The sequence below is a fragment of the Chamaea fasciata genome, unplaced genomic scaffold (genome assembly GCF_029207755.1).
Source record: "Chamaea fasciata isolate MVZ Bird 193981 ecotype frontalis unplaced genomic scaffold, bChaFas1.0.hap1 SCAF_10, whole genome shotgun sequence".
Taxonomy (NCBI): Eukaryota; Metazoa; Chordata; class Aves; order Passeriformes; family Sylviidae; genus Chamaea; species Chamaea fasciata.
In genome coordinates, this window is record NW_027094095.1 from 25,190,298 (window position 1) to 25,214,417 (window position 24,120).

A 24,120-nucleotide genomic window follows, 5' to 3' on the forward strand; every position below is an offset into this window, starting at 1 on the left:
AACATGCAAACTACAGTTTCATGCAGGTACTGTTATCTTCAGCTCATGTTCCTAATTCCAGAATGTCATGAACAAAACCAGGGCATTCATTACCTTTCCCTCAGAGAAGATCGATTCAGCACAGAACTTGGAGAAGGCTCCTGAACTGCTGGAGATGCTGAATGCTCCAAAGAAGCAGCAGAACGGGACTCTCTGTTGAGGGGAGCTGGGCTCACATCCTCCTTGCAAACAGAACTGTCCAAGCCTTTTCCACTGGTAGATTTTGCCTGAAAAATACCCCAACAAACTAAAATTTATTATGAATATCAAGACACAATTTTCGTGTTTTTCTCAACCCGAAAGGTTAAAGATTGTATATTTATATACAATATATACCTGTCTCCTGGGGAAAGAGCAAGGACCCTCATTTCATACAAAAATGAAAGTAAATCACCAAGTCTCAGAGGAATCTGTTGGTAACTAACACACCATCTTATATGAAACTTTACTGCAACAGCCCTTTTATCAACCTTTCTGAGGGCACAGCTTAACGGCTCACCCTTCCCAGGAATCTCACAGACTCAGAGTGATGCCTGAGAGTCTAAACAACCCATGGAACAATCCAGAGGCAGCAAAATATATTAGACTCACATGGTACACAGAACTACATTACTTGATAGCAAAAGTTTAGAGTCTTAACATATATATCAAGGTTTTTTCCTCATAATTTTCCTTTCTTTCCTCCTCCCTATTATCATCAGTTTTACCAGCCATTAGGAAATCTAGGAGGGCACAAATAACTAAATGCTTAAACTCACAATTCTCACAGTACTTCAGGAACACAGGTAAAAAACAACTAAATGAGGACGTAAAGAATAAAACCTCCCAAACCCAAAACAACCCTGACATTAATCTTTATATTATTTTAATACAGAAAGAAGCTAAAATCTGAAAAAGAAAGGATGTGAAATAACACAACAGTGGCTTCCCAGTTGTACCAGCACCATCTTTTCACACAGTTCCAGAATGAAGAATGCTCTCAGAATAATTGGTAAAGCGAATGCAAATGGCCTTTAAAGGCACCTCTGAGGCCTTGCTGCAAGCCTTAATGCCAATGAAAAGCAAATTCTGTATGTGCAGGCATAAGCATCTTTAAAGAGTGCTAAGTTTCCTTCTACTGTCCATAAATAATCTATCAGCAGGCCTTAACTGCACTAGATCAGATTTAAAATGTCCTTTTTCTTGCTTTTGATACTGCAGTAGATAAAATTTCAGAAATACCTATGCAAGACAAGCTTGGAGCTTCCCAAAAAACAGTGTGTAAGCAAAAACACTACAAAGTACTCACTTCAGTTTTCTTGGGTCTGTAGCTGTTGAGAGGAGAAAGATCTGGAGGAAAAAAAAAAGTCCATGACAGAAGAAATCAAAAAGACATTTGCACTTCCTAAATTCTATTAAATCTTTTACAAAGCATCCTCTCTGTCCTCACAAACAAAACTAAAGCAATTCATTATTTTTTCTCCTCAGTATATTTCCAGTAATCACCTTCTTTAGCTGAAAACCATGACTTCCCATTAAATGGAATACTTTGCAATGTTGGAATGGAATATTTTGAATGAAATGTTTGCAATAGCGAATCAGTGTAGGCACCATCTTCTGGACAGACAGAAGTGGCACATTTTGTTACACAGCTGGTTGCTTAAATCAGTATCAAAACAAGCTCTACCACTCCCAAAACTTGTGAGCACCTCTCCCTCCTCCTATCACCTCTGCATTCTTTCCTTCACCACTGACTCACAGACATAGCCCAGGGAAACACATGGAGAAACTCTCAGGCTCACACTGGGTTAGGATTTTTCACAAGTGTCAATATGCACCTCACCCCTGAGGGACTGACATCAAATCTACTTTCTTGATCTGTTCTTCCAGTTTGTGCTGAACAGCCCTCCCACTGTGACCCAGGAAAAAGCAAAAAAGGACTAAACTGTACTGTCTGCATTAAGATTTCTAATCATAAGGATCTGTTCTTTTCAGAAGTTACAGTTAAGCCTCAAGACAGAGGCAGGCGACCAAAGACTCCTCTGGATATTAATAGTGAGGTAGATTTTGGTGTCTGAAATACTGTCCAGAAACCACCAGTTCATTTTTTAAGTATGCAATGGTATTAGATGATCTGATCTGTTCCATTATCCTACTATCACAGACTGGCAAATCTGTTCCCAAAGGAGACGTGAAACCTTTAAAATCCAGCACCCAGTGCAACGACAAAGAACAAATGTAAAATAACATTTCATAATGATTTGCTGTATAACAAATTATAATTAGTGAGGAAATGAAATAAAACTGAGGCAGAGCACACATAAACAAATACTGATGAGACTCATTAAAATCCTCATATTGTAAGACATGTGCAATAAAATAAAATTTTAGGGCGCCTTCTTAAATTTCTGGTCCCACATTTTTTATTAAACTCTCACTGATACCAAAGGATGCTAAAGCAGATATTGGAGCACATCCTGGATGCTCATTAATAATGGTAAGTCACTGATCCACTACTCACAGATACTGCTGAAATAAACATTATTCATTTTTGAAGGAACAGAGCCCCTGGACATCAAAATAATCAATATTCCAAGCCTGATCAACACACCCACAAACCATGGTGCAGATTTTCTCTACCATCCAAATCAACAAAAAAATGTGGAATGAAACAGAGCACTCGTCTGAGCTTTGGAATTCTCTCCTCCTATTTTCATATCATGTTCCAAGCTTCATGAGGTAAAGAACTATTCAAGGGCACCCTTGGAAACAGTAATTAATTCAGCATTCTTCTTTTTCCTAGGAAGAACTAACAGCTTTTTCTCCATCACAGACTGACATTTTCATAAATCAAAAACCAAAATAATAATAATAAAAAGTTCCCAAATAAAACTACTTCCTGCAGAAATCAAAAGCATTAGTAGATATATAACAGAAAATACTGACCATGGGGTGCCTTGGGCCAGGCTTCTGATGAGCTTTCTCGCAGAGAACACCAGGAATGATGTTTAGCACCAGGATTTGGTTGTCCAACCTGAAGCAAAAATACCGTTAATGTGCTCAGTATCAGATGCATCAATTGTTGGTTTTTCTGGTTTTGTTCATAAGACCACAACTAGTACTTTCTGAAATATTTTACTTTATTTAAATATTATTTTGGGCTATTTTCATAGCCCTTGGCTCTTGTGCATTATTAGCATTACTGTGCATAAACAGAAACAGTGCTGGAAAGGTCTAGAAAACTCTGAACATCCTATTGTTCAAAGAAAGGGAAAATACAGATAGTTTCTCCTTCATCTGTAATGTCTGCAATCTTCTTAAACAATTCCTGGTATCTCATATTTATTCTAAACAGCTCAGATCTCACCAAGAGAGATCTGAATCTCTTCCTAATTAACAAGTTACATTTAGTATAATCCAATTTTGATCTTCATGTAACACAAAATCTCCAGGCCAAAAGAATTCTCAGCAGTAAAGATGCCCTAAAAGGAGAATTCTTAATCTAGAAAGGCCATGACAGTCAGGATATGCTGAATTAAGAGACAAGCTTTCTCTTTTTTTTTTGTACAAACATAACCAAGCATTGAAAATCAATAATCAGTGTTAATGATAATATAATTAAACTGTGAACTTCACCTATAGATCAAAAACCAGAAGAATTGAATAAAAGGAGTTAAAAGAAAAATATTTGAGAGAAACAGTAGATTGATAAATAATTAATGACTTATTCAGGCCATTTTGAATTTCTAAAAGGTAGTTATATGTAGAATAAAACTTGGGAGAGAATTCTAAACTTTGACAATATATTATTAACTAACTATACTGATACTAGGTAAAAAAAGATAAAGTAGTAGCAAAATATTTAATCACTAGATTATCTAACTGTTGTGGTAAGTGCCCAGAACTGTAGAGAAATCATAATATCACAGTGCAGAATATGAACAATCCTATTTCTGCCCCTACAAATTCAAAGCAATTTTCTTAAAACAGAGAATTGTTGCAATAAGAAGAACAATTAACAAGGGGAAAGAAAATGAGTATATGACCCCCCAGGTGGCTGGGAAACGTAGCCCTTTCCAGTAACTCTTTGAGAAGAGTTACACACAATTTCTTTAAATAAGTACCTAATTTCAGGACAATTTTTCATGTATGGCAAAATGTCCTTGTGTTATGAACTCCAAGTCAAAGTGTTTGAGATGTAGCTCTGAGCAAAGGAAGTGTTCCAAAGATCAGAGGATGCCAACATTAAAAAAAAAAAAAAAGTTGAAAGTGAGGAAGTGTAAGTGTTCATAATGTGACTAGACACTCTTTCTTTAAAGTCTTATTCAGGAATTTTTAATACTAATATCAATTACTTCCAAGCTGAATTTATACACCTATTATCCTGTCTAGTGTGCTGGAAGAAAAGAAATGGGGCCTCAGAGAATTTAACCAAGATATTCATGAAAGAATTTGATCTTTGTCTGTTACTAAAGGGGATAAAAGAAATTTTATTTTAGTTAATTTTACATTTAAATCACTCTGTGACAGACTGCTAAGGAGAGGAAAAATTATCCATCTAAACTAAGAGCTGAATGAAATTTTTGGAGCGCTCTTTAGTGAAAGAACAATATTTGAACTGAGCTTAAGCTGGAAGCACCTGGGAGCGAATACAAACCCGTCTGATCACGAAGGGAGGTCTGTCAGTGTCTCTCCTGAACTCGTGAGGGCCCAGGTTGAGGTGGGCCAGCCTCTGGCTGGCCTCCTCCGAGAGCTCGCACATGCGGCGCCTGGTGTACGGGGACGGCGAGCGCGACTTGGAGGCGATGGTGGGCTGCTCGTAGCCCTTCCCTGCTGAGCCCTGCTTGCCCTTCCCAGCTGGAAGAGAGAGCTTCTTTGGTAGCTTTGAGTGCATTTTCCCACTGAGGGTTGAATGGTGCACCAAGTTCATATCAGCCTGGAGTGAAGAGGAGAAATTATCTGATTTGACAGCATGTAGGATAAAGATCGCTGAACATAATGCAAACAAGAAACTAGTAGTTTTACCAGAAAGAGATGCCGTGGCAGCTGAAGTTCCCCTCACAAAACTATAATCAATCAGCAATTTAAAAAACAACCTGATTACCATTTTCTCTAAAACCAAAAGATGGTTAAACACCTAGTACTACATGTTAGATGTTAAGAGTCAGATACTTACACGACTAGCCTTCTCAGTCAATTAGTGGAGATGGCAAAAATTAAATTGAATTTTGTCACAGGTTCCTTTAATAAAAAGTTTACCTGAATTAGCCATACACAGATTTGAAGCATATTTTCATCTGTTTAAACTTTTATTTTAAAATTCTTACTCCTTAAAATACAAGACATACATTAAAATAGGAGTTGATTTAATAGTTTAAATTATATGCATTTAGAGTTGCCTAAAGCTCTAAAAGAAGCGCAACTACATTCTCTAAAATTTATATTTTCTTGGATTATGGTGAATTTACTAGTTCTTTAAAATGCAAAGTTTAGTTGAGAAAAACAAAACTCTTCCCGTTAGAAATTCTTTTTCAAGCTGGAGCTAGTTATCCCTAAATCTGAATGTTACATGTACTGCTTTGGTTCAGAGGAACCCTGAAATAAAACATCCAGCCTGCCTTCAAGCCCTTCCCTCTACACCCACCACCAGTGAGGCTGAGGCCCTGTGTTTGTTTTGTACTGACAGAACCTGAATTGGGCAGCACAGAGACCTCTCCTACCATTCCTCTGAACTCCCACTGGTGCAGCTGATAGTGAGACACACCATGGACCTGGCCCACACAAAGCCAGACCTAATTCTCTAAGACTAATGTCAGCTTTATCAGAAGCTTGTGGGGCTGCTCCTGGCTTACACCAGTTGTGAAACTGGACCTTCACTGCAGCACAAGCAAATCTGAGCTGCCATTCATAGATACTTTTAGGAACAGTTTAAATTTTAAATCAAATTGCCCTTATTCAAGTCACCTTCACTGAAGCCACTTTTCTGACAATGACAATCTTCACTGATTTTTAATTCTTTTTCTGTCTCCATACATTTCATTTGCTAAATTTGGAAGAAACTTCTCATTGATGTCATTAGCAATGCCCCCAACAGGTCAAAGTCACTTAAGTGTCTTTGCACACAAACCTTCCTGACAACCATTCCCTTTCAATGATACTGCACTATTTTACAATAGTACAGCAAAAAAAGGAGGATGTAAGAGTAACTTCACGTGACACCTTGTGCCAGAAATCCAAACCAAAATTCCAATCTGTGAGACCAGAGAAGAGTGCTACTTCACCTTTAACTTTACTTGCTGCAAAAGCAGCATTTCCAGGTTAATGTAGGTGACAGCCCTTTCAACAAAAATCTACATTTCCATTACTGCCAACGCTACAGTTATGGAAAACAAATTAATTGGTTTGGTTTAATAATGTACCTTCTCTAACTTCACCTAGTTTTCACTGTCCTTAATTTTAAGTGTCAGTAGCAAATGGTGAAAAGGCATCTTCCCATGTACAAATACACCAGGGACTGACACTTCAGCTGATCACAGAACACAGTAGCTGATAATTGTTTCAGATTCAAAGAACTCTCAGCATCCACTGTCATGCACCAAACCCACTCTTTACTCACACTTGATTAAAAATTTAATCAAGTTGTCAAACACCCATGATACCTGCTTTAACCACAATACAAGAATGAGGAAAGTTTGAAGTGAGCAGCACATGCAAAAATTGGAAGCAAGGCTATCAGTATTAAATCTAGAAATTAAATTGCAAACAATTAAATTGTGCTAACCTGTATGTGACTCCTTCCTAAGCTTAACAGACTGTCTGAAATAAGGGAGGTTGTAGAAAATCTCAATTTTGGTGCAATTCCCTAGAAGAGAGACAATAATTGAACATCAAGCTCCAACTCAAGATAAAGGGTATCAAAGAGGTAAATGTCACCTAATGTAACAAACCATTCCTAATTTTCAGCCATTTCCTTTGTTAATTTCAGTCTTTAATAAAGATAATTAGAGAAGACAGAACAGCAATGGTAAATGTCAAGATGCTAACATTTGCATTTCTGACAATTCAATTACAGATGATTACACTGCTTTTGTACAACAATTAAGGTCTGACTTTTATTTTAATACTTTTTTTTGTCAAAAGCACTTTGAAAGATTTTTCATGCCATGCTATATGGCATCAATAAAAATTTCAGTCATGCTCTAGAAGTTTCATTAATGCTAACTTTGTAAACTTGTTTGCGAACAGTCTCAGTTGTGCCATCCCTTTTGTAAAAACATTTTGTTTAATCAGTCAATCACACTGCAAATAACTATTCCTTTGTAACAGTATGACTGAGAATACCCTTCATTCTGTAATCTTTGGAGTAGTTTGATTTCTGTGGATGCCTCCCTTGTTCCATAACCATGTTCCACCCCCTGACATTCCCCTCCTGCCCATGGGGCAGCCCTAGTTTGTCCCACTTGGAATCAGCGGGGTCCAACTGGGCCTCCTGGTCAAGCACAGCACACACACATTAATGGCCAGCAGGTTCCTCCATTTTTACACGATTGGCAGCTTACGTTCCACTCACCTTTTACTGCAGCCATGGCTAGGAACATAACATCTCAGCAAACTATTGCCTTTCTATTCACTGAGCATCAGCCAATGCATTCAAAATTTACTGGGTGTAAAGGACAGGGATTACAACACACAAGCACTATTTCCCAAATAGCAGCATTAAAAAAGGCATAAAAGAACTAAATGCCACATATGCTATAAAGTGGCAACCATCTATGTGCATCCTATACAGCTCTGCAGAATCCAAGAGAATCAAGTGCCCCCAGAAATTTCTGCCCTCTCTCCTTTCAACATGGACAGAATTTGCTGCCTGAGGCATCTCAGTGCACAGGCATTTGTGCACATGAACACACAGAATCACTGAGACATGAAAAGGAGCTGGGTCTGTTTGTGACTCTGTCCCACATCCGTAAGAATTAGTTTCACTTCATGAGTGAAGTCTATTGATGAACCAAAGTATTCTCTACCACCTGCCTAAACACTGATTTCCCATTAGGGATCATGATCTTGGCCCCAGGATAGATTATGGAAATCAAATGACAAAAATGCCAAGGAAGCTCAGTCACAGCAATTAACAGAGTCCAGGATTCAATCAAGTCAAGCTATGGCATATAAAAGAGGTTTTAAGCCTGATCATCTTTAATCAACTCGTTTTTATTACTAATGAATTGTCAAGTGCTATCAACAATTTAAAAAAGGACGCATCAAAATTAGTGAGTCTACCATAAAATGCAACAATAGAGCACCTACTGCTCTTACAGACACTGGAAATGATTACAAAATTGTTAATACCTAAAAAAAGACACAAACTATGGTTTCTTCAGAGAAATAGTCTATGGAGAGGGAGTCTGGGATGGCATTTGAATGCACAGGCATGGATACGTCAAAAGCAACTTAGTGACCAAAGCCATCTGTTTTCTGCAGTTCTCAACTCAGGGATTGCTGCAGGATATTCAACATAGAATTACGTAAAGACCATCATATAGCTCCAAACACATCTGTAAATGAAAATCCAGCTGGAAAGTTTTTGGGATCTCCTGCTTAGTGGTGTCTGCCGCCCTGAGCAGTTCTGTACCAATCATTAAACAGAAGGGACATAATATCATTCTGATCACAGAAAAAGTATAAAGGTGGTTCATATTTAGAAGAACACAAGTCTAACATGTGCTTTTGACTCACAAGTGCAACTCTAGCTTAAAAAAGTACATATGAATATAACAGAAGGCCCAGTACTAGCCTGTTAATGGAAGATAACATAACTAAAAAGAAACTGTTTTAAGTAATGTGGTAAATACTGCATGAAAGTGGGGAATGGAGATAAGAACATCTGTAAGAAATCACTACCACAGTCCAGGCATAAACATATTCTGAAAGGCAAAGGTTGCAGAGAAATACAGAAGAGCCAGCAAGAGCCTCAGCTGGGCAACACTGGACCAGGAGAGATAACTCGAGGCATGTCTTGTATGCACCCTGAGTTTGTAAACCTCGTAAGACATTTAGCCAGGGACATTATCAGCCAAGTGCCAGATTTCTGGAGGAGTTCTGATCCTCTCAACTTGGGATTCCTTCCAACTGGCAGATTAGCAGTGTTAATCAGACATTGCTTGTCACTGCCTATCTGAACTCCACAACCGTAACCTTACTGTTGCTACCTTTATTTTTTTAATAAAAGACAAATTTATTGGGAATCAAAGTGCCACTGAAGCACAGCTGCCATTCAAAAATATTCAACATCTCAGCTGGCTAAAAATAACTTTTCATGGCTTTGAAAGCATAGGAATAATGTGAGGGTTCTCACGACCTTGTTTAACACTTCCTTTTGCTTAGCATTCACATCCAGTGTTTCATGCTGACAGACAGCAAAAGACACTTGCCAGTAAAGCTCAGGGAACACTGGGAGATGGAGGCTCTTGAGATTGCATTTCTACTGGAGGTAAAAATCTTTTCATAGTTATTCTATTTGGCAAGCAAGGAGAGGAACAAGAAGTTCCTTTTGGGAGCCTCCCTCCAATGCCATCAAACAGAGCTTCTGCATTATTCCTGAAAAGGGGGTCACTGTGCCAAAATCCTCTCTTGAACTGTACTTTCAAGCTATGGAGATGGAACGGAGCAACAAAGGCTTCTGCAGCCCCTGTTTCAGGGCAGAGATCAATTTGGTTTATGCTGCTTCCAAGGACATGGAAGTATGTTTGTGTCTTAACAGCAGTCAACTTTCTAAAGCCACTACACTGTCATCGTTCATCAGCTACACATCCTAATTACTCTGACCACATCTTCTCACAGCTCACAAATTATGGCACCTTCTCTTTATTAGAAGATACATAATTTTTGTTTAAAAGAACTCAGTTTGACAAAACCCACCAAACTTCTCTAGCAGCTCTGCTTCTACGAAGACTCGCTATACTCTGTTCACAAAAAAATCTAAAAACATTTATCTAATACCACCTCATTTGTTCCAACCTGCCTATTCTTTCTCCAGGAAAATACCTATTCTGTGAGCAGCATGAAAGGAAAACAGTCCCTCCCCATCTCTTGAGCCACGCCACGATGCATGGGATGAGCCATATCAAAGAGATACTACAGCCAAAAAATAATGGTTGTTTTTGCAAGGACAGTTTAAGCTACTGCAGAATCAGACATTTTGTAGCACAAAATCAAAACTTTAATTCACTCAAATGTAACACAGCATTAGACACCAAATTAGCACTTCTAATTGCAAGGTCTGGGCAGTTTCCAAGATGCCCTTTCAGGGGAAATGCTACACCAGCTAAAAGATACCAGTGAACTTTAATCAGCATTTCCCTCCTCCCATGTGCTTCTAGTCCAACCACAAAGGACAGGGTAATTGAGTTCTTACCCAAATGTCCTGCCAATCCACCAGGAAAACTCCACAAAAACCTCAAAACACATCATCACCATCCTCCTTAAGGTGCCTTCCTGGGTTATTTGGCTGACAATTAAGATTCAACAGTCAAACTTCATGAAAGGCCACTGTGAAATGAATTCATTTTCATTTAATATGTACTCGAGCCCTTATCTCCAGAAAATTAGCATTAAATCATTGCACTCATTCTGCCAATTAGCCGTTGTTCCAAAATGCTAGGAGAGGGACCAAGGAGGAGGGTTACATGGCTTCTGTTGAGAACCATGAAGTAAATATAACATCTCCTGCATCCCTTCAGCCACCAGTTGCATCACAGATTAAAGTGAATGGAGACATGTCATGGTACCACACTGCAAACCAAGTGGAAACTAACTTTCCCACATTAAATAATTTCTTGAAGCATTTTGAAAAAAAGATTATACTTTCCCCAAAGTTCAGCTGTGGATTTGTACATTCAACACCTTAAAATGGCAAAATCTGTCAGAAGTAATGGCTTTTCATTTGAAGCAGTTCAAGGGGTTTCTTCAGTGAAGCAGACTGTGTCATAAATACAATCCACAGACATTCACTCACTGTGAAAAACGGGGACCTCTTCATTAAAATCTCACGCTCCAAACCACGGCGCCCATGGGTAAGCTTAGGGTCAGGGAACAGGAAATCTCTTGTATTTTCTTCATATGTAGCTAGAACTTTCCCCACTCAAAAGAAAATACATACTTTAATTGGAAAATAGACAAAGCCACATAGCACAGACACCACACACAGAGCCATGCTGAAACCAGGATAAATTTTGCTCTTTACAAATTAACAGCATGGCTCTAAAACTCCTATAGCACTAGGAAATAACCTCATCAAGTTAAATCAGCAGCAAAAATATGCAGAATCTACGATGAAACTATGTTTCAATGTTACAGGAAAAAAATTAAAGAAGATTGTGTTAACTGTTCTATAACAGGCACATAAAAGGTTTCCTTCAGGTAACTTTTCAGTACTTTTCTTCTTTCTTTCCCTACCATGCCACAGAAAAAAGCAGTATTTTTTTTTAATGGCAGCCAATCTTATGAAAAACTACCATTCCATACTACAGAACAGTAACAGTAGCAGTTAGAAAGAAACAGAAGCAACAGCAAAATAATTATTTCAAGATTTTTCTCGATACCCTGGCTTGCTACTTCTAAAAAAAAAAAAGTTTTTCTTTAGAGGTAAACCCTTGAATGTATATTTTAAAAAAATGTCACTTGTGCTACTGCAGCCATCTTGCTAGCTTATGTTGGGCTGAGCCCTGAAAATAAATTCCTTATTCAAGATCCTTCACCTTCCCACAAAAAAAAAATCCCCATTCACTGTATTTCTTCAAGTAAACAGTCTGGTGAGTCACCTGAGAGAAGCAGTAGTTTCCTTGAAAGTACTAAGGACAAGTGACAGAGAGTGCTTTTAATACCACAGTTTCCAAATGAGTCCTCTTTAAAACTTGACTTTATTTCCAATAAAACGCAGATTTACATTATTCATGGGAACACTTGAATTTCATTAAAATAGATTTTTATAATCACACAAACCAATAACAGAAGTATGACAAATCGCTATTTATTATCTTCACACATCCCAAGAGAACTGTAATACTTATAGTGAGGATAAGAGTTTTCCCAATGGTCACCATTAAAATGGAAGGAAAAAAAGTGTCACTCTGAGAACAAGATTATGCACTCTGAATTTTACAGACAGCCTATCTGCAAGTGATTTGTGATGCAGTTAATAATTATGCACTGGATGATTTCAGTTTATTTTCCATTTTTAAAATATTATCACTTTCCTAAGGCTGAGTATGATACATTTAAATATTCGGTTATTATTCTCTTTCAAGAATGAGATCCTCCTGATCTATTAACATTTTTTATTCTGAGGACTATTTGTTGAAGGGCTTTCTATGTTGTTTTTGTGTTGGAAAAAGTGATTGTGCTGTAATGGGCAATGTCCTCCTAGAAATTCACCTATTAAACTGCATAATTTATGAAAAGACTGATACAATACCTGGAGGAACGAGCTGTATTAGTTCAAGTACTGCTGTGTCAACTAGAAGGGAAAAAAGTTTTTTCATGAGTTTAAAAAAAACCCTGAAATGAAAATTCCCATAGTCAAAGCCCAAGAAAAATGGATCAGGGATTTATGCTTCACAGCACTGTACATCACTGCACTATTTCCACCACACCAATAATAACATAAAATTAACTACAGCTTGCATAAATATCATAGATGAACACAATGGCATTAGCAGGGTGCAAATGACAACACTAAATCTGATTTAGAACTTGGTAAACTTTATCTGCTGCCAAGTTTGTCCTCTTAAAGAAGATTATGCATGCTTTTCCCCCTTTACAGATAACTCCCATGTGAGGGTGCATATTCTTGCAGTTTGAGTTTGGGTCAGTGTTTTCGCACCACAATTCATTATACATATATAGCAAGACATAATTTTCTTTAAAATGAAAAGAATAATTTTACAAAAAGTGGAGGTTTATCCTTCTATATTTTGAAAATTAATCAAATAAACAACCGTATAAAGGAACCCACCACCAGATAATCAGCTGGACTTTTGATCACTTATGACTTTTTACCCTTTTCCTGTTCCAAAGCATGTAACATACATTTCTAGAGGCATTTTGTTAGATAATAGTGGCTACCCACTAGATTTTCAGAGAACAGGCTCCTGATAGGAAAACCATCACATACTTAAAACCTCCAAAACATCTTTAGAGCCCATATATTCATGGCATTAATGGACACAGCATAGTATACAAAAAACCAGAACGTACATTCCAGTAACTTCACAAGGTCTCCAGGATCAACTATATTAGCAAATGCCTGAAAAAGAAATAATAATAATAATAATAATAATAATAATAATAATAATAATAATAATAATAACAACAACAACAACAACAATAATAATGGCACAGTCAAAGTACTCAGATGGACCTCTGGGGAAAGACAAGGGAAAAAAACCCCAAAAATCAATGTTCTTCCTTGCCAAGATGGTTGCCAAGAGTCCTATCCCCACTGAAGAAAGAAAGGATACTAAAATTATCATTTGGAACATGATCAAATTGAAAGCCAGCAGTTCTTGTTATATGCTTTTTATCCATACAGAGTTCCCTCTCTGTATGTAAATAACAGAAATAATTTATTGTGAAGAATTGAAGATGTAAAGGTAAGCACGGTCTAAGAAAATTTCAAGAGAGAAACCTAAGTTGCTGAATGTACTACAAATCTGATCAATGTTCTCTAATTTATTAGTAATGTTTTAAGCTTCATTTTCACAGAGGTGACTTTTCAGTCTCCTGTTCAGGTTTTTTTTTAACCTGAATCCTGTGTGAATACATAGCAAGGAATAGGGGAGGTTGTTGCACTGGATGGAGGTCCCTTACATTACACTGAAAACACCATTCAGAACATTCCCCTTAAGAAGTTTGTGTTGTTTGCCTTTAAAGAATGAAGGTCTTTTCTAGTAGTGAAATTACTACTGTTTGTTTCTTTCCATTTCACCAGAGCATCACTCTGAGCAAGTTTACTCAGCCTGGTTGTCAAAGTGCTGGGGAATGCTTAAAGGAAACGAACTAGAAAGGGCAAAGTATTATTATTCATAGGTAGTGAAGAAGCCAGATCATATCTGTAAGATACTGTGTTTCATTATCCCTGTGGTACTAATAATGAAGCTAGGAGGGACTCAGAATATGTGATAAACAACTATAAATTACAGGGCCAGAGTACCAATCTGGGAATTCTGGTGACAAACCATGAAAAAAGTATCTCAGAGGGAGTAAGATGTCACCAAAAAGGCTTGAGCTGCTATTTTATCTTTCTACTAAATTAAGTTGCCTCTCCTATATTGCACAGTCTCTGTTCTTCACCTTGCCATAATTTTCAGAACAAAAACATTCAGTCCCTTTCAAGCCAGGAAAATAGACACTGAGGAGGGACAGTTCACAAAACAATCAACAAATACCTAAAAAGTCTCATCATACACTAGAACCTTCAGTATATATAATTCTTGAGGCCCCATATGGATAATACAGGCACACCCCTCCTCTGTGCTAAAGAGAAGGAGGAGCTCTCAGTGTGATTATTTGCGCTCATGGGTTTTGCAAACAATTTTTGTGGAATTTGTGATGGGGTTTATTTGGGTTGTATCAGCCCTTGACACATCTTACCTTTTCAAATAGTAGTCTTTCTTGAAAGAAGAGTGGGAACACTGCAGGGACACATTCAGTTTTTTTGTACTTCCCAAGTACAAAGACACTGAGATAAAGTTCCTGTTTGTCTTTCAGCACCACTCCAGGACAAGTTATCTGTAGGAGTAGCACACTCATTAAACAAACTGAACTTTAGCTAGACAAGTAATGGCTGTTTTCAAGATAAAAATGAAACAGTCAGGATTGAAATGGTTGATTTGTGAAAGTCAGGATATAACAGACTAGAGTGAAAATAATTCTTCTCTAAAGCAATTCTATTTGTACAGACTGGCCAGGATAAAACACCATCATTTTAAAACAACCAGGACCAAATTCTTCTTGCTTAAGTAAACACACTCCATTGTCTTCAACCAAAACTGAAACCCAAGGCCAGGTTAATAAAGTTAAAGCATGCACTGACTGTGTAAGGCATAATCATCTTCTGTATGAAGACTCATGTAGAATGAAATCTACATGATGCCAACACACAACCCCCCACCCAAACTTCAGCTTAACTACAGAATGAAGCTGGTAAATTTACGTGCTTAGATATCCACTCTCTGGTCCAGCCACCAGAAAGGGCAAGTTTATTTGCACATTTTCTGTAAATGAGAAAAATCAGGTGTTGTTCCATTACTACCAGGCACATTTCTTCCTTTCTCTGGGAAGTTTGGCCATCTTTAAACTCAAAGCAGGGAAGGCTTGTCACTAAACTGCCACAAATCTCTCAACTTTCTCTGCACAATTCCTAAATTCTTTAAGTAAGAAGTCAGTCTGTTTTTAAAGCTCTGATTGCAAGAATGTATACAACTCATTGCAAAACAATTTGCTATTTTCTCCAAACCACGTGGATTTATTTCCCTGTCAGAGAATTGACACCTTTCACTTAAGGTCTCATGCTTACTTTTTATTTCAGTATTAGGACTACAAGGTTGTCTCTTCCAATGTAAGGTTTCTGGAGAAAGTGTTCAGACTCTCAATTGCCAGGTAGAAAGACAAAGGAGGAGAGTGATGGGAATTAAAATAAGTGGTTTGGTTACAGTCTCCTACTCCCAAGTGAACATTTTACTTGAAAAATCCTAACTGGATTTAAAAGAAAACTATATAAACAGCAGGAAAAAAAAATAGAAGAACTAAATGAAAACAATGTGTGATAGATCACTACAGATAAAGTATAAGGTAAAAAAAAATAATTCTTCTACTCACAAATATCTGACAAGAAAAAAAAAGATTTCCTCTCCATGTAAATCCGGGCTTCAAATCTACAAGGAAAGTGCCAGAATAATGGATAACCCAATTGAAATAGTCTGTCAAGCATTGAACAGCTTGCATGACACTCATGCAGTTTTAGGTGTGAACAGGAGTGAGAGAGACAGATTTCATTCATACAAGGAAAGATCCCCAAACTACATACTACATGTCGTATCAGCTTTACTTCTCACTTTTGTCTTCGACATTTTTATAGAATTTACAACCATTTTTAGCTGGAGTTTTGTGCCTTTCACTTTAGAGAAGGGAACCAATGTTTGCCTGTTTATTGAGATGAAAAGTAAGAGATCTGAAGATGCTGGAATGGGCAAACCTGCCAACAGCAAGGTGCCATTTTTTCTGGCTATCCTGCAAAAAGTAAACAAATTCTTACAAATGAGCATGTGGGCCAAGATAGCACATGTGGAAACTTGTGATTCTACTACTCTGGAGATAAACTGCACAATTCATTACCTGGGCTGGAACACCAAATCTACGTGGCCATGTAAGTTTAAAGCAGCTCCAAAAAGGAATGACACATGCATATCTGCAGTTCATGACAACTACTCTGTGCAGGGCTGCATAACACTGGGGAGACAAACTGAAGACAGACAGCTCCAGCAGGATGAGGGACTATTTTAAAGACGGTAATAGTGTTATCTATGGATCAGCTAAGGAAGATCATAAAGAGGGATATCAGTGCTGCAATTAACTGACCTCCCAAGCAACCCCAAGGACCATGAGAAATTTCTAGGACAGTGTTATCCTGGACAACTACGTTGAAAGTTCTCAGGAGGATGGAAAATGTGTACCCCTGCTGGGACATCACAGATAGCCATAAAGAAATCACTGAACTAAGCTTACAGAAAAGGACAGAATTCTACTGATCTTAACCCTCTAGAGCACTTACTACACACGGTCCCTGGCAGGACAAACCAAACTAAATACTTAGTCTTTAAGTAAAGCCTTCCATTTCAGAAGAGAAATTAAGAAAACTAACAGCAAGACAAACCAAAGAGCTGGTGGACTCAGATTGGAGAAGATCTTGGAATTTCATTAAGTCAAAGGGAGCAAAATACATCTGTATCCTAAAGCAAGGGAAAAAACAAAGAGAGCAGAACTTCTGACACAACTGGACAGACTTCAAAGAGGGTGGAGAAATATGCAGAGCACTGTGTAGAAAGGGCAGGAAAATAGATCAGAAATTTGGACAAGAATTTGGTCACAAATAAAAGCAAACAAAGAGAGAATTAATGGCCATAGCATAAATCAGCCAAGATGTGAAAGCCAACAAATCTATGTCCCAAACACAACTGAATATTTTGCCTTGCTCTTAATAAAATTTAACACAGGAGAAAGCAGACAACTTGAAGAATTAAATGATGGAAATAAAAATCATCCAACATGCACTAGGCCTGGACCAAGAAGCCACAGGGAGGCTGAATCATCGTCAGCACATGTTGTGAAAGAATGCAACTTCTCTTAAATGAAATGTAATGAAAACAGGGAAGGTAGAATCTGCTGAAAAATAACAAACGTGAGGACCATGTGAGACAGAGAGATCTGAAAACTGATAACCCCACTGATCAAAAAATTTAAATATTCAAAGATAAAGAATAAAGATATGGATAAAAACCCTACTAGGAAAAAACCCAGCAGGACACGTTCCACAAAAACATATCAATGAGGCAAAATTCTACATTTTCTTGAAAATCCATTTTCTGGAAAAAGGATATCATTTAGTATCATAAGAAGTTATTATTTATGATGACAAAGGTAAGAGTAGTTAGTAGAGGAGTTAGTATCAAAGGTGGTACAGAGCTGGCCAAAGGACAGCACCAATGATGTGCAAAAACCAGGAGGCATCAAGCTGAGCTTACCATTAAAAATATTCCTCTTTGTATACTGGGATTCATGTCTTTTAACATTTTTAATGACCCTGACTCATATTAACATATATAGGATGAAAGCTGGAGGGTTTTTTTCCCCCTACATCACCTAAGACAAAAGCCAAGACCCCATTTGGAAGGTAGAGTTCAATTCTGCTCAATGCAAATTTGAAGTGGAAGATTCCCATTCCTAAGATGGTTAGAAGACTGGTGAGTCTATCACACAAAATAGTATCAAAAATACCAAGTTGCTTCAGCTGATAAAGATCAACTGGGAAATGAAAGAAATGCTGCCCAAAAAAACACATCAAATGAGCAAATGCCAAGGGAAGAAAAAATTCCTTAAGCGAAAAGCCAGCATTGACATTTGTGTAAGAGTAGCCTCTTTCCATTCTTATTTGTAGCCTTGAGAGCAGGGTAAATAACAAATACCCTGTACTCACTGCTGGCACAGGAATAGCTCACAGCCAGCGGGAGCAGAAAAGGGAAGCACATCGCTCCAGGAACCAAGCAGGCCTTGGCATGGAGGAGACAAACACCAGCTGTTGAGACGGCGCAGCAGCACGGCCAGGGTGACACCCTCGCCATCCATGTGTGGAAATCCACAGCTCGAGTTTGGGAACAAGGGTAGCTAAGCAACCAGGAATACCTCGTCGATTACCCAGTATATACTTCCTGGTTCTGCACTCCAGTTTTGTGGATGGCATCTTGTGTTTTCCTCTCAGCAGAATATTTATTTATTTACTTACTTATTTATTTATGGCAGTGCTTGTCCTGCATTACACGACCAGGGCATATGAAGCCACCAAGCCCAGGGTGACAGGGCACACTGCCTGACACAGCTACTTCTGAAAAGTTTTCAGGAGAGTGACACAGCTCCTTGCTGTGTTCCCAGCCTGGATATAAGCAGAAAACTTTGCAAAGTGCAAAGAGAACAATCCTAACATGATTAATGTAAAAATTTTCGACTTTCGCACTTTCTGACCTCACTCCCCGCCATGTAACAGCCCAGGTATTCAGAGCTGCCCAGAGCCACATCCTGCCCGTCACAGGGTGGCATTTGTCATGAACAACCCGCTCTTTCCGGGGACTTGTTTTGGTTTTGTGCGGGTTTTTTTGTTTTTATATTCTTTTCCCCCTGAGAGCGCTTTTCCCTACACCCTACGGCTTCCCAAGAATCAGTGTGTTTTAAAACCCACATTTTCCACAGCAAAATGAGAACTCTAAAGCGGCGCTGCTGTTGCTAACACCAGCGGAAGGGCGGGGGCACAGGGACAAACATCCCCCACAACTTTTCCACAGCGAAATGGGAACCGCGGAGGGGCACGGCGGCTGCCAACACCAGGGCGGGGGCGCAGGGACCGGCTGCCGGAGGATGCCCACGCACAGCGGCTGGAATGCCCGGCGCAGCGCGGCCCCCGCTCGGCAGCACGGCCCGGAGCAGCCCCACAGAAGCTCGGCCGGGCCGGGAGCGCGGGGCGGCGGCCGGCGGAGGAACGCGGGGCGGGAAGCGATGCCGGAAGAGCCAAGCGCGGCTTCTCCTGCCGGCCGCGGCCCGGCTGAGGCGGGCAGGGGAGCGCGGCCCGGGCACTCACCGAGCGGAGCTCCAGCTGCAGGACGCAGCGCAGCGCTTTCCGCGGCATGGGCGGGCAGCGGGGCCTGCCAGCTCCGGGCCGCTCGGGCTCGGCCGACGCCGTTGTCACGGTAACCGGGGCGCGGCCGCTCCGCCCTCCTCGGGGGCGGCTCCCCCTCCCTTCCCTCGCTCCGCCCCGGGCTCGGCGCCATCGCGCTGCGGTGATGAGGGGACGTGCTGGCCCTGCCCACAAGCGTCCCCAGAGCCCCTGTCCCCTTCCTCTCTGCCGCTCTCTGCACTCCGCAGGGCCTCCTGCCCTCAGAGAGTCAGTTAGGAGGGAAAAGGTCTCTGAGTTCGCCGTGCCCAACCTGTGGGCGGACACCACTGTCTCAGCTACACCATGGCGTGTCCCCTTTTTCCTTAAACGCCTTCAAGGGACTGTGGCTCCACCAGCGCCGTGGGCTGCCCGTCCCAGTGTTCAGTCATCCTTTCCGTGAAGAAATTTTTCCTAATTTCCAACCTAAACGTCCCCTGGCGCACTTTTAAGAGTACGTCCTCTAGTCCTGTCGCTAATCCTGTCCCTCATCCGTCCTCATCCCACAGCCTCCTCTGGTTCTCCCACCTTCCTACTTCCCGGCCTCAGGCTGCCTCAACCTGGTACTCCCCACAGGGACTTGTGGAGCTGCTGGAGGGTGCTGGAGTGTACCAAAAGTGATAAAATTTCCAGCCTCTGCCTGCTGAAGGTCGGACAGTGACGGTGACGGGTGGTGGAGCACTGGTGTGAAAGCGCGAAGTGTCCAGTGTGGGGCAGGGAGCCAGGCAGGTCACAGGCAAGGACAGGGCTGCTTTGGGGCGTCCCGGAGGAATGTGAAGCTCGGGATGTGCCAAATTGTTCCAGCTTCTTGGTCGTCCTGCAGAAAGCTGCAGAGAGAGCCTTCTCCTCAACAGAGAGATCTCAACCTTAAGTTTTATACAGCTCCAGGCCTAAATAGCACCGGATTTCCTTCTTTTTTTGTTTGTTTGTTTTGTTTTATTTCGTTTTTTCTTCTTCTCTTTTGATGCAATTCACCTGCATCGTGTGGTAGGCATCTGGGTCCTTTTGACTCGAGTATCCCATTTTAATATCCTCTGTGGGTGAGACACAGTGCCCAGGTTCTGGCTGGTGCCATCTTTGAAGGGTTGTCTGCATGCTCATATCTGAAACTGTCTGTTTATTCCTGCCCTCTCACAAACTCGTATTTATTTCCTTGATCTTCACCATTTTGGTCATATCAAGGATATTCCCCAACGTCTCTGCTGCTCAGTTGTTCTCAGAGTATTTACAATCCCATCCAACACCAAAATAGTCTGATTTTCTCTCTTGGCAAGTGCAAGTTGTTTCAGCCTCAGACCATGAGGGGATTTCAGGCTTTAAGTATTCTTTCCAAGTTCACAAGTACAGCTGTAGAGAGGACAGAAAATTTTAATTGCTTCCAAAAGAAAGCAGTGGATCAAATGTATCCCTTGGCTTTATTTTAATTTTACAATTTCAAAGAAAAATCATGCTAAGTGATCTGGAAAGAAACAGCCTTTTTTTGCCTTTTTTTTTTTTTAAGGAAACAGCGAAGAACATAATATGCCAGTGCAGACAAAAATGAAATCTATAGATGGATTAAATGTAACTACTAATACTTCATGCAAATCTTTTAAAATAAATAAAAGATTGGAAAGGCAGGCCATGTTTCCACTAATGTGGCTTCTGTAACAGCTCTGAGGTGTGGGGGAGGTTTCTAGTTTGTTTCTGTTTAGGTGGTTTTGGGTCTTTTTTAGGGTGTGGTTTGGGTTGTTTTGGGTTTTGGTTTTTTTTTGTCTTAGCAAAAGATTCTGTGTTTAGGGCCTGAAAATTTTTCTGTAGACTTCTAGTACATGTATTAAGGAGGGGCTTACTCTTGGATAAAATAATTTTCTAAGCATTATCAGTCTCAAGGTTATGAATAGCATTCCAGAGTTAATGAGAAGAAAATTCTCACAGATCCATAGCTTCAGATGGTAACGGTATTAAAATGGTTTATTGCTTATTTTCAGCTACCTTTCATATACATGCTTTTTGGAGGGATAAATAATGTGTTAAAGATTGTGAAATATGAGATATTATGGTAAGTGTGGCCATATAAGAACAGAAGATAGATAAATGCTGAAATCAAAAATGGTATCATGTTTGTGATGAGAATTTAATATCCGTGTGCAGTGCCCTGGAACAGAAGTACTTTATAGCCCTTGAAAAAGGAGCACAAGGCAGGACAGAAAGCTTGTCCAAAGTGATAAGGCAGTGATGAATTTCAGTGCTTTTCCTTGGCAAACCTTCTGGTCTGCAGAGTTTCTGCCCCTTTGCCCTGCTGGGCCTTGGGAAGAAAGGCTGCTGCTGCTGCAGGGCTTTCCTCTCCAGCCCTTTCTGCAGCAGTGCAAGACCCAGCTGGACCTTCTCATTTTTGTTAAATGCATGATTTACACTTGCATTTGCCCTGCAGGAACAGTAATGCAGGAATCTGGGGGACAAGGAGGGAAAAACCCCGACTTCTAGTAAAAACCCATTTCTAATAAGAAAAAACTGTTAACCAAAGCAACAAAAAACGTGCTTGCTTCTGTAATAGACCTGAGATTTTAACTGCTGTAAAGTTTCCCTGCTGTGAAAGCACATGAATTCCTTTGCTTTTACAGCAGTAAATCTTCTTGTAATACTACTTATACTTAGTTCCATGTATTAAAAGACTCTGAATGACTGCTCTGCTTTGTGTTATTTTCTCTTCTTACAATCTCCTCCAGTTATGGGCTTCAGCTTTTCCTGTCCCCTGGGCCCTCCAACATGGCTGCTACAGAAGAGCTGTGATGTCATCAAAATACTCAATTTTGCTCTTATTTCTACCACTGCAAACTAGAAGTGACTGTCAAAAGATGGAAATTGCACTAGTTTAAGATAATTACCGCAAGATTTATATCATATTATTGCAGATCTCGTGATGGTCAGACATCAGGAGTTTCAGAGCATTGAAATATGCTACAAAATAGGTACAGTGGGAAAGATAGGAAGAATCAGGTTTGCAAACAGTGGGTATTGTACAGTTCAGAATCTAAAAAATACTGGGGTTAGACAGAATTAGATCAGATCAGACTGGAGATTAGAGAGCAAGCCTAACATCACTGAGCTTGTCAGAGGCTCACTTTCAGCTAAGAAGCCAGGAATGGTTTTCTCCATTCCTTAGGAAGCAGAACACTGGGTGAAAAGTGGTATTTCACAGTCATCCTGGCAATCAGAAGGAAGGGAATAAAGGAGCTTTCCACATTTTGCCACCCTCTGCTACAGTTCCTAGGAATGTTTTCAGAGGTCCATTTCTGCCTAGTTTGAGCCCCTGATGTAGCCCAGGCAGCCAGAGGAGACATCTCTGTTCCTTGCATGTCATCACCGAGCATGGCTGACTTACCATTAATAACTGAGGAGAATTCCAGGAAGGCATCTGCTCAAATAACAGCAATAAATTACAAGATATGGTAAGATTTCCATTTTAGAAAGCCAAGCAAACAAAACATTAAGACTGTTTTATTTTAGAGAGGAGAAAAATAAGATGTGATACAAAGGAGGTACATAAGGGATTGAATAATATGTAGAAATAAGTTATTCTGTTTGCCCATGCCTATTTATCCTTTCAAAGGACACATGCAGTGAAATTAAAAGACAAAATTAAAACTGGTAGAAGAAGGTACTTTAGATAGTGGAACTTGTTATCACAAGACACATTCAACAGTGTTCCAAAGAGAACTAGGGTGCTCAGGGGACCCCACTGGACAATACCCCCATGCATGAATTTTGATCTTCTGACTCGCTGTGAGGTTAAATGTGCAATCCACAAAAGTCAGTCCCTGTGCAAAGAATTGTAGTAGAGGAAAACAGGCAGTGGAAGTTAAGACTAAATAAACCCAGAACACTATAGAGCAGAGCTGGAAGAATTTTGTGATGTGAGAGATTCTAATAGGATCTAAGGGGACCGAAGTGAATTGCATTACTGCAGACAATAATGTAACAGAGAAAGGTATAGTGCTAGATTATTGATGAAGACAGAGCACGGAGATTACCTGAGGGTGTCAGCACAATCCTCACAAAATATATTTTCTACTTTAAAGGAGGAAAAAAAAGTTGCCCAGAAGTTCCCATTCATTAATATCTATTGCATTTGAAAAAGAACACAATGATTTTGTTGATCCCATCCTGTTGAGCGTCTTGCTCTTTCCCAACGTGTAAAGACACAGCTGGGCAGAGCTCTTGACTTTCTTGACCAATCTATGAGTTGCTGCAGGCAAAAGGCCACCTACTCATGTTTTCATGTAGGTGATGCAGTGACCTTTCTTCACCGTGCCTTCCCAGTCTCACCAGTGCCTTTTGCAGAGCATTCTCACTGCACATCTGGAGAAACTCCGTACTTTAACATTTCACTGTGGCTCAGCCATGACAGAGAAATTCCTCCATATTGCTGCTAAGTCAGTAGTCAGTTTGGTGTGTGTGAGTATTAGCTTCACTCATTCTTGATTCTCTGCAACAAAAAAAATAGGCAAGCAGTCTAAAGATACTGAAGTTTTCTCAACATGTAAGCTGTTTTCCAGGTCTGCTAAATTCTTTCTCAACTGGCTGCAGCTAAAGAAATCAAACCTGATTTGATTACAGCCACTAGAGGAATATTCCAGATCTTGAAT

General features: G+C 39.8%; 1 protein-coding gene across 1 annotated transcript in view; it reads right to left on the reverse strand.

Annotated features, from left to right (window-relative positions):
* SPATA6 (spermatogenesis associated 6) overlaps positions 1 to 19,493 on the reverse strand; it is a 41,802-nt gene extending 22,309 nt beyond the window's left edge. Inside the window, exons 1-10 of the mRNA XM_066192781.1 lie at positions 19,421 to 19,493; positions 14,668 to 14,805; positions 13,273 to 13,321; positions 12,491 to 12,532; positions 11,033 to 11,157; positions 6,800 to 6,880; positions 4,676 to 4,954; positions 2,965 to 3,052; positions 1,328 to 1,368; positions 94 to 266 (exon numbers count right to left, since the gene is read on the reverse strand). Coding sequence (XP_066048878.1) covers positions 94 to 266; positions 1,328 to 1,368; positions 2,965 to 3,052; positions 4,676 to 4,954; positions 6,800 to 6,880; positions 11,033 to 11,157; positions 12,491 to 12,532; positions 13,273 to 13,321; positions 14,668 to 14,805; positions 19,421 to 19,468 — 1,064 coding nt within the window. The 5' untranslated portion in view covers positions 19,469 to 19,493. The remainder of the gene's footprint in view (positions 1 to 93; positions 267 to 1,327; positions 1,369 to 2,964; positions 3,053 to 4,675; positions 4,955 to 6,799; positions 6,881 to 11,032; positions 11,158 to 12,490; positions 12,533 to 13,272; positions 13,322 to 14,667; positions 14,806 to 19,420) is intronic.
* Positions 19,494 to 24,120: the final 4,627 nt, after the last annotated feature.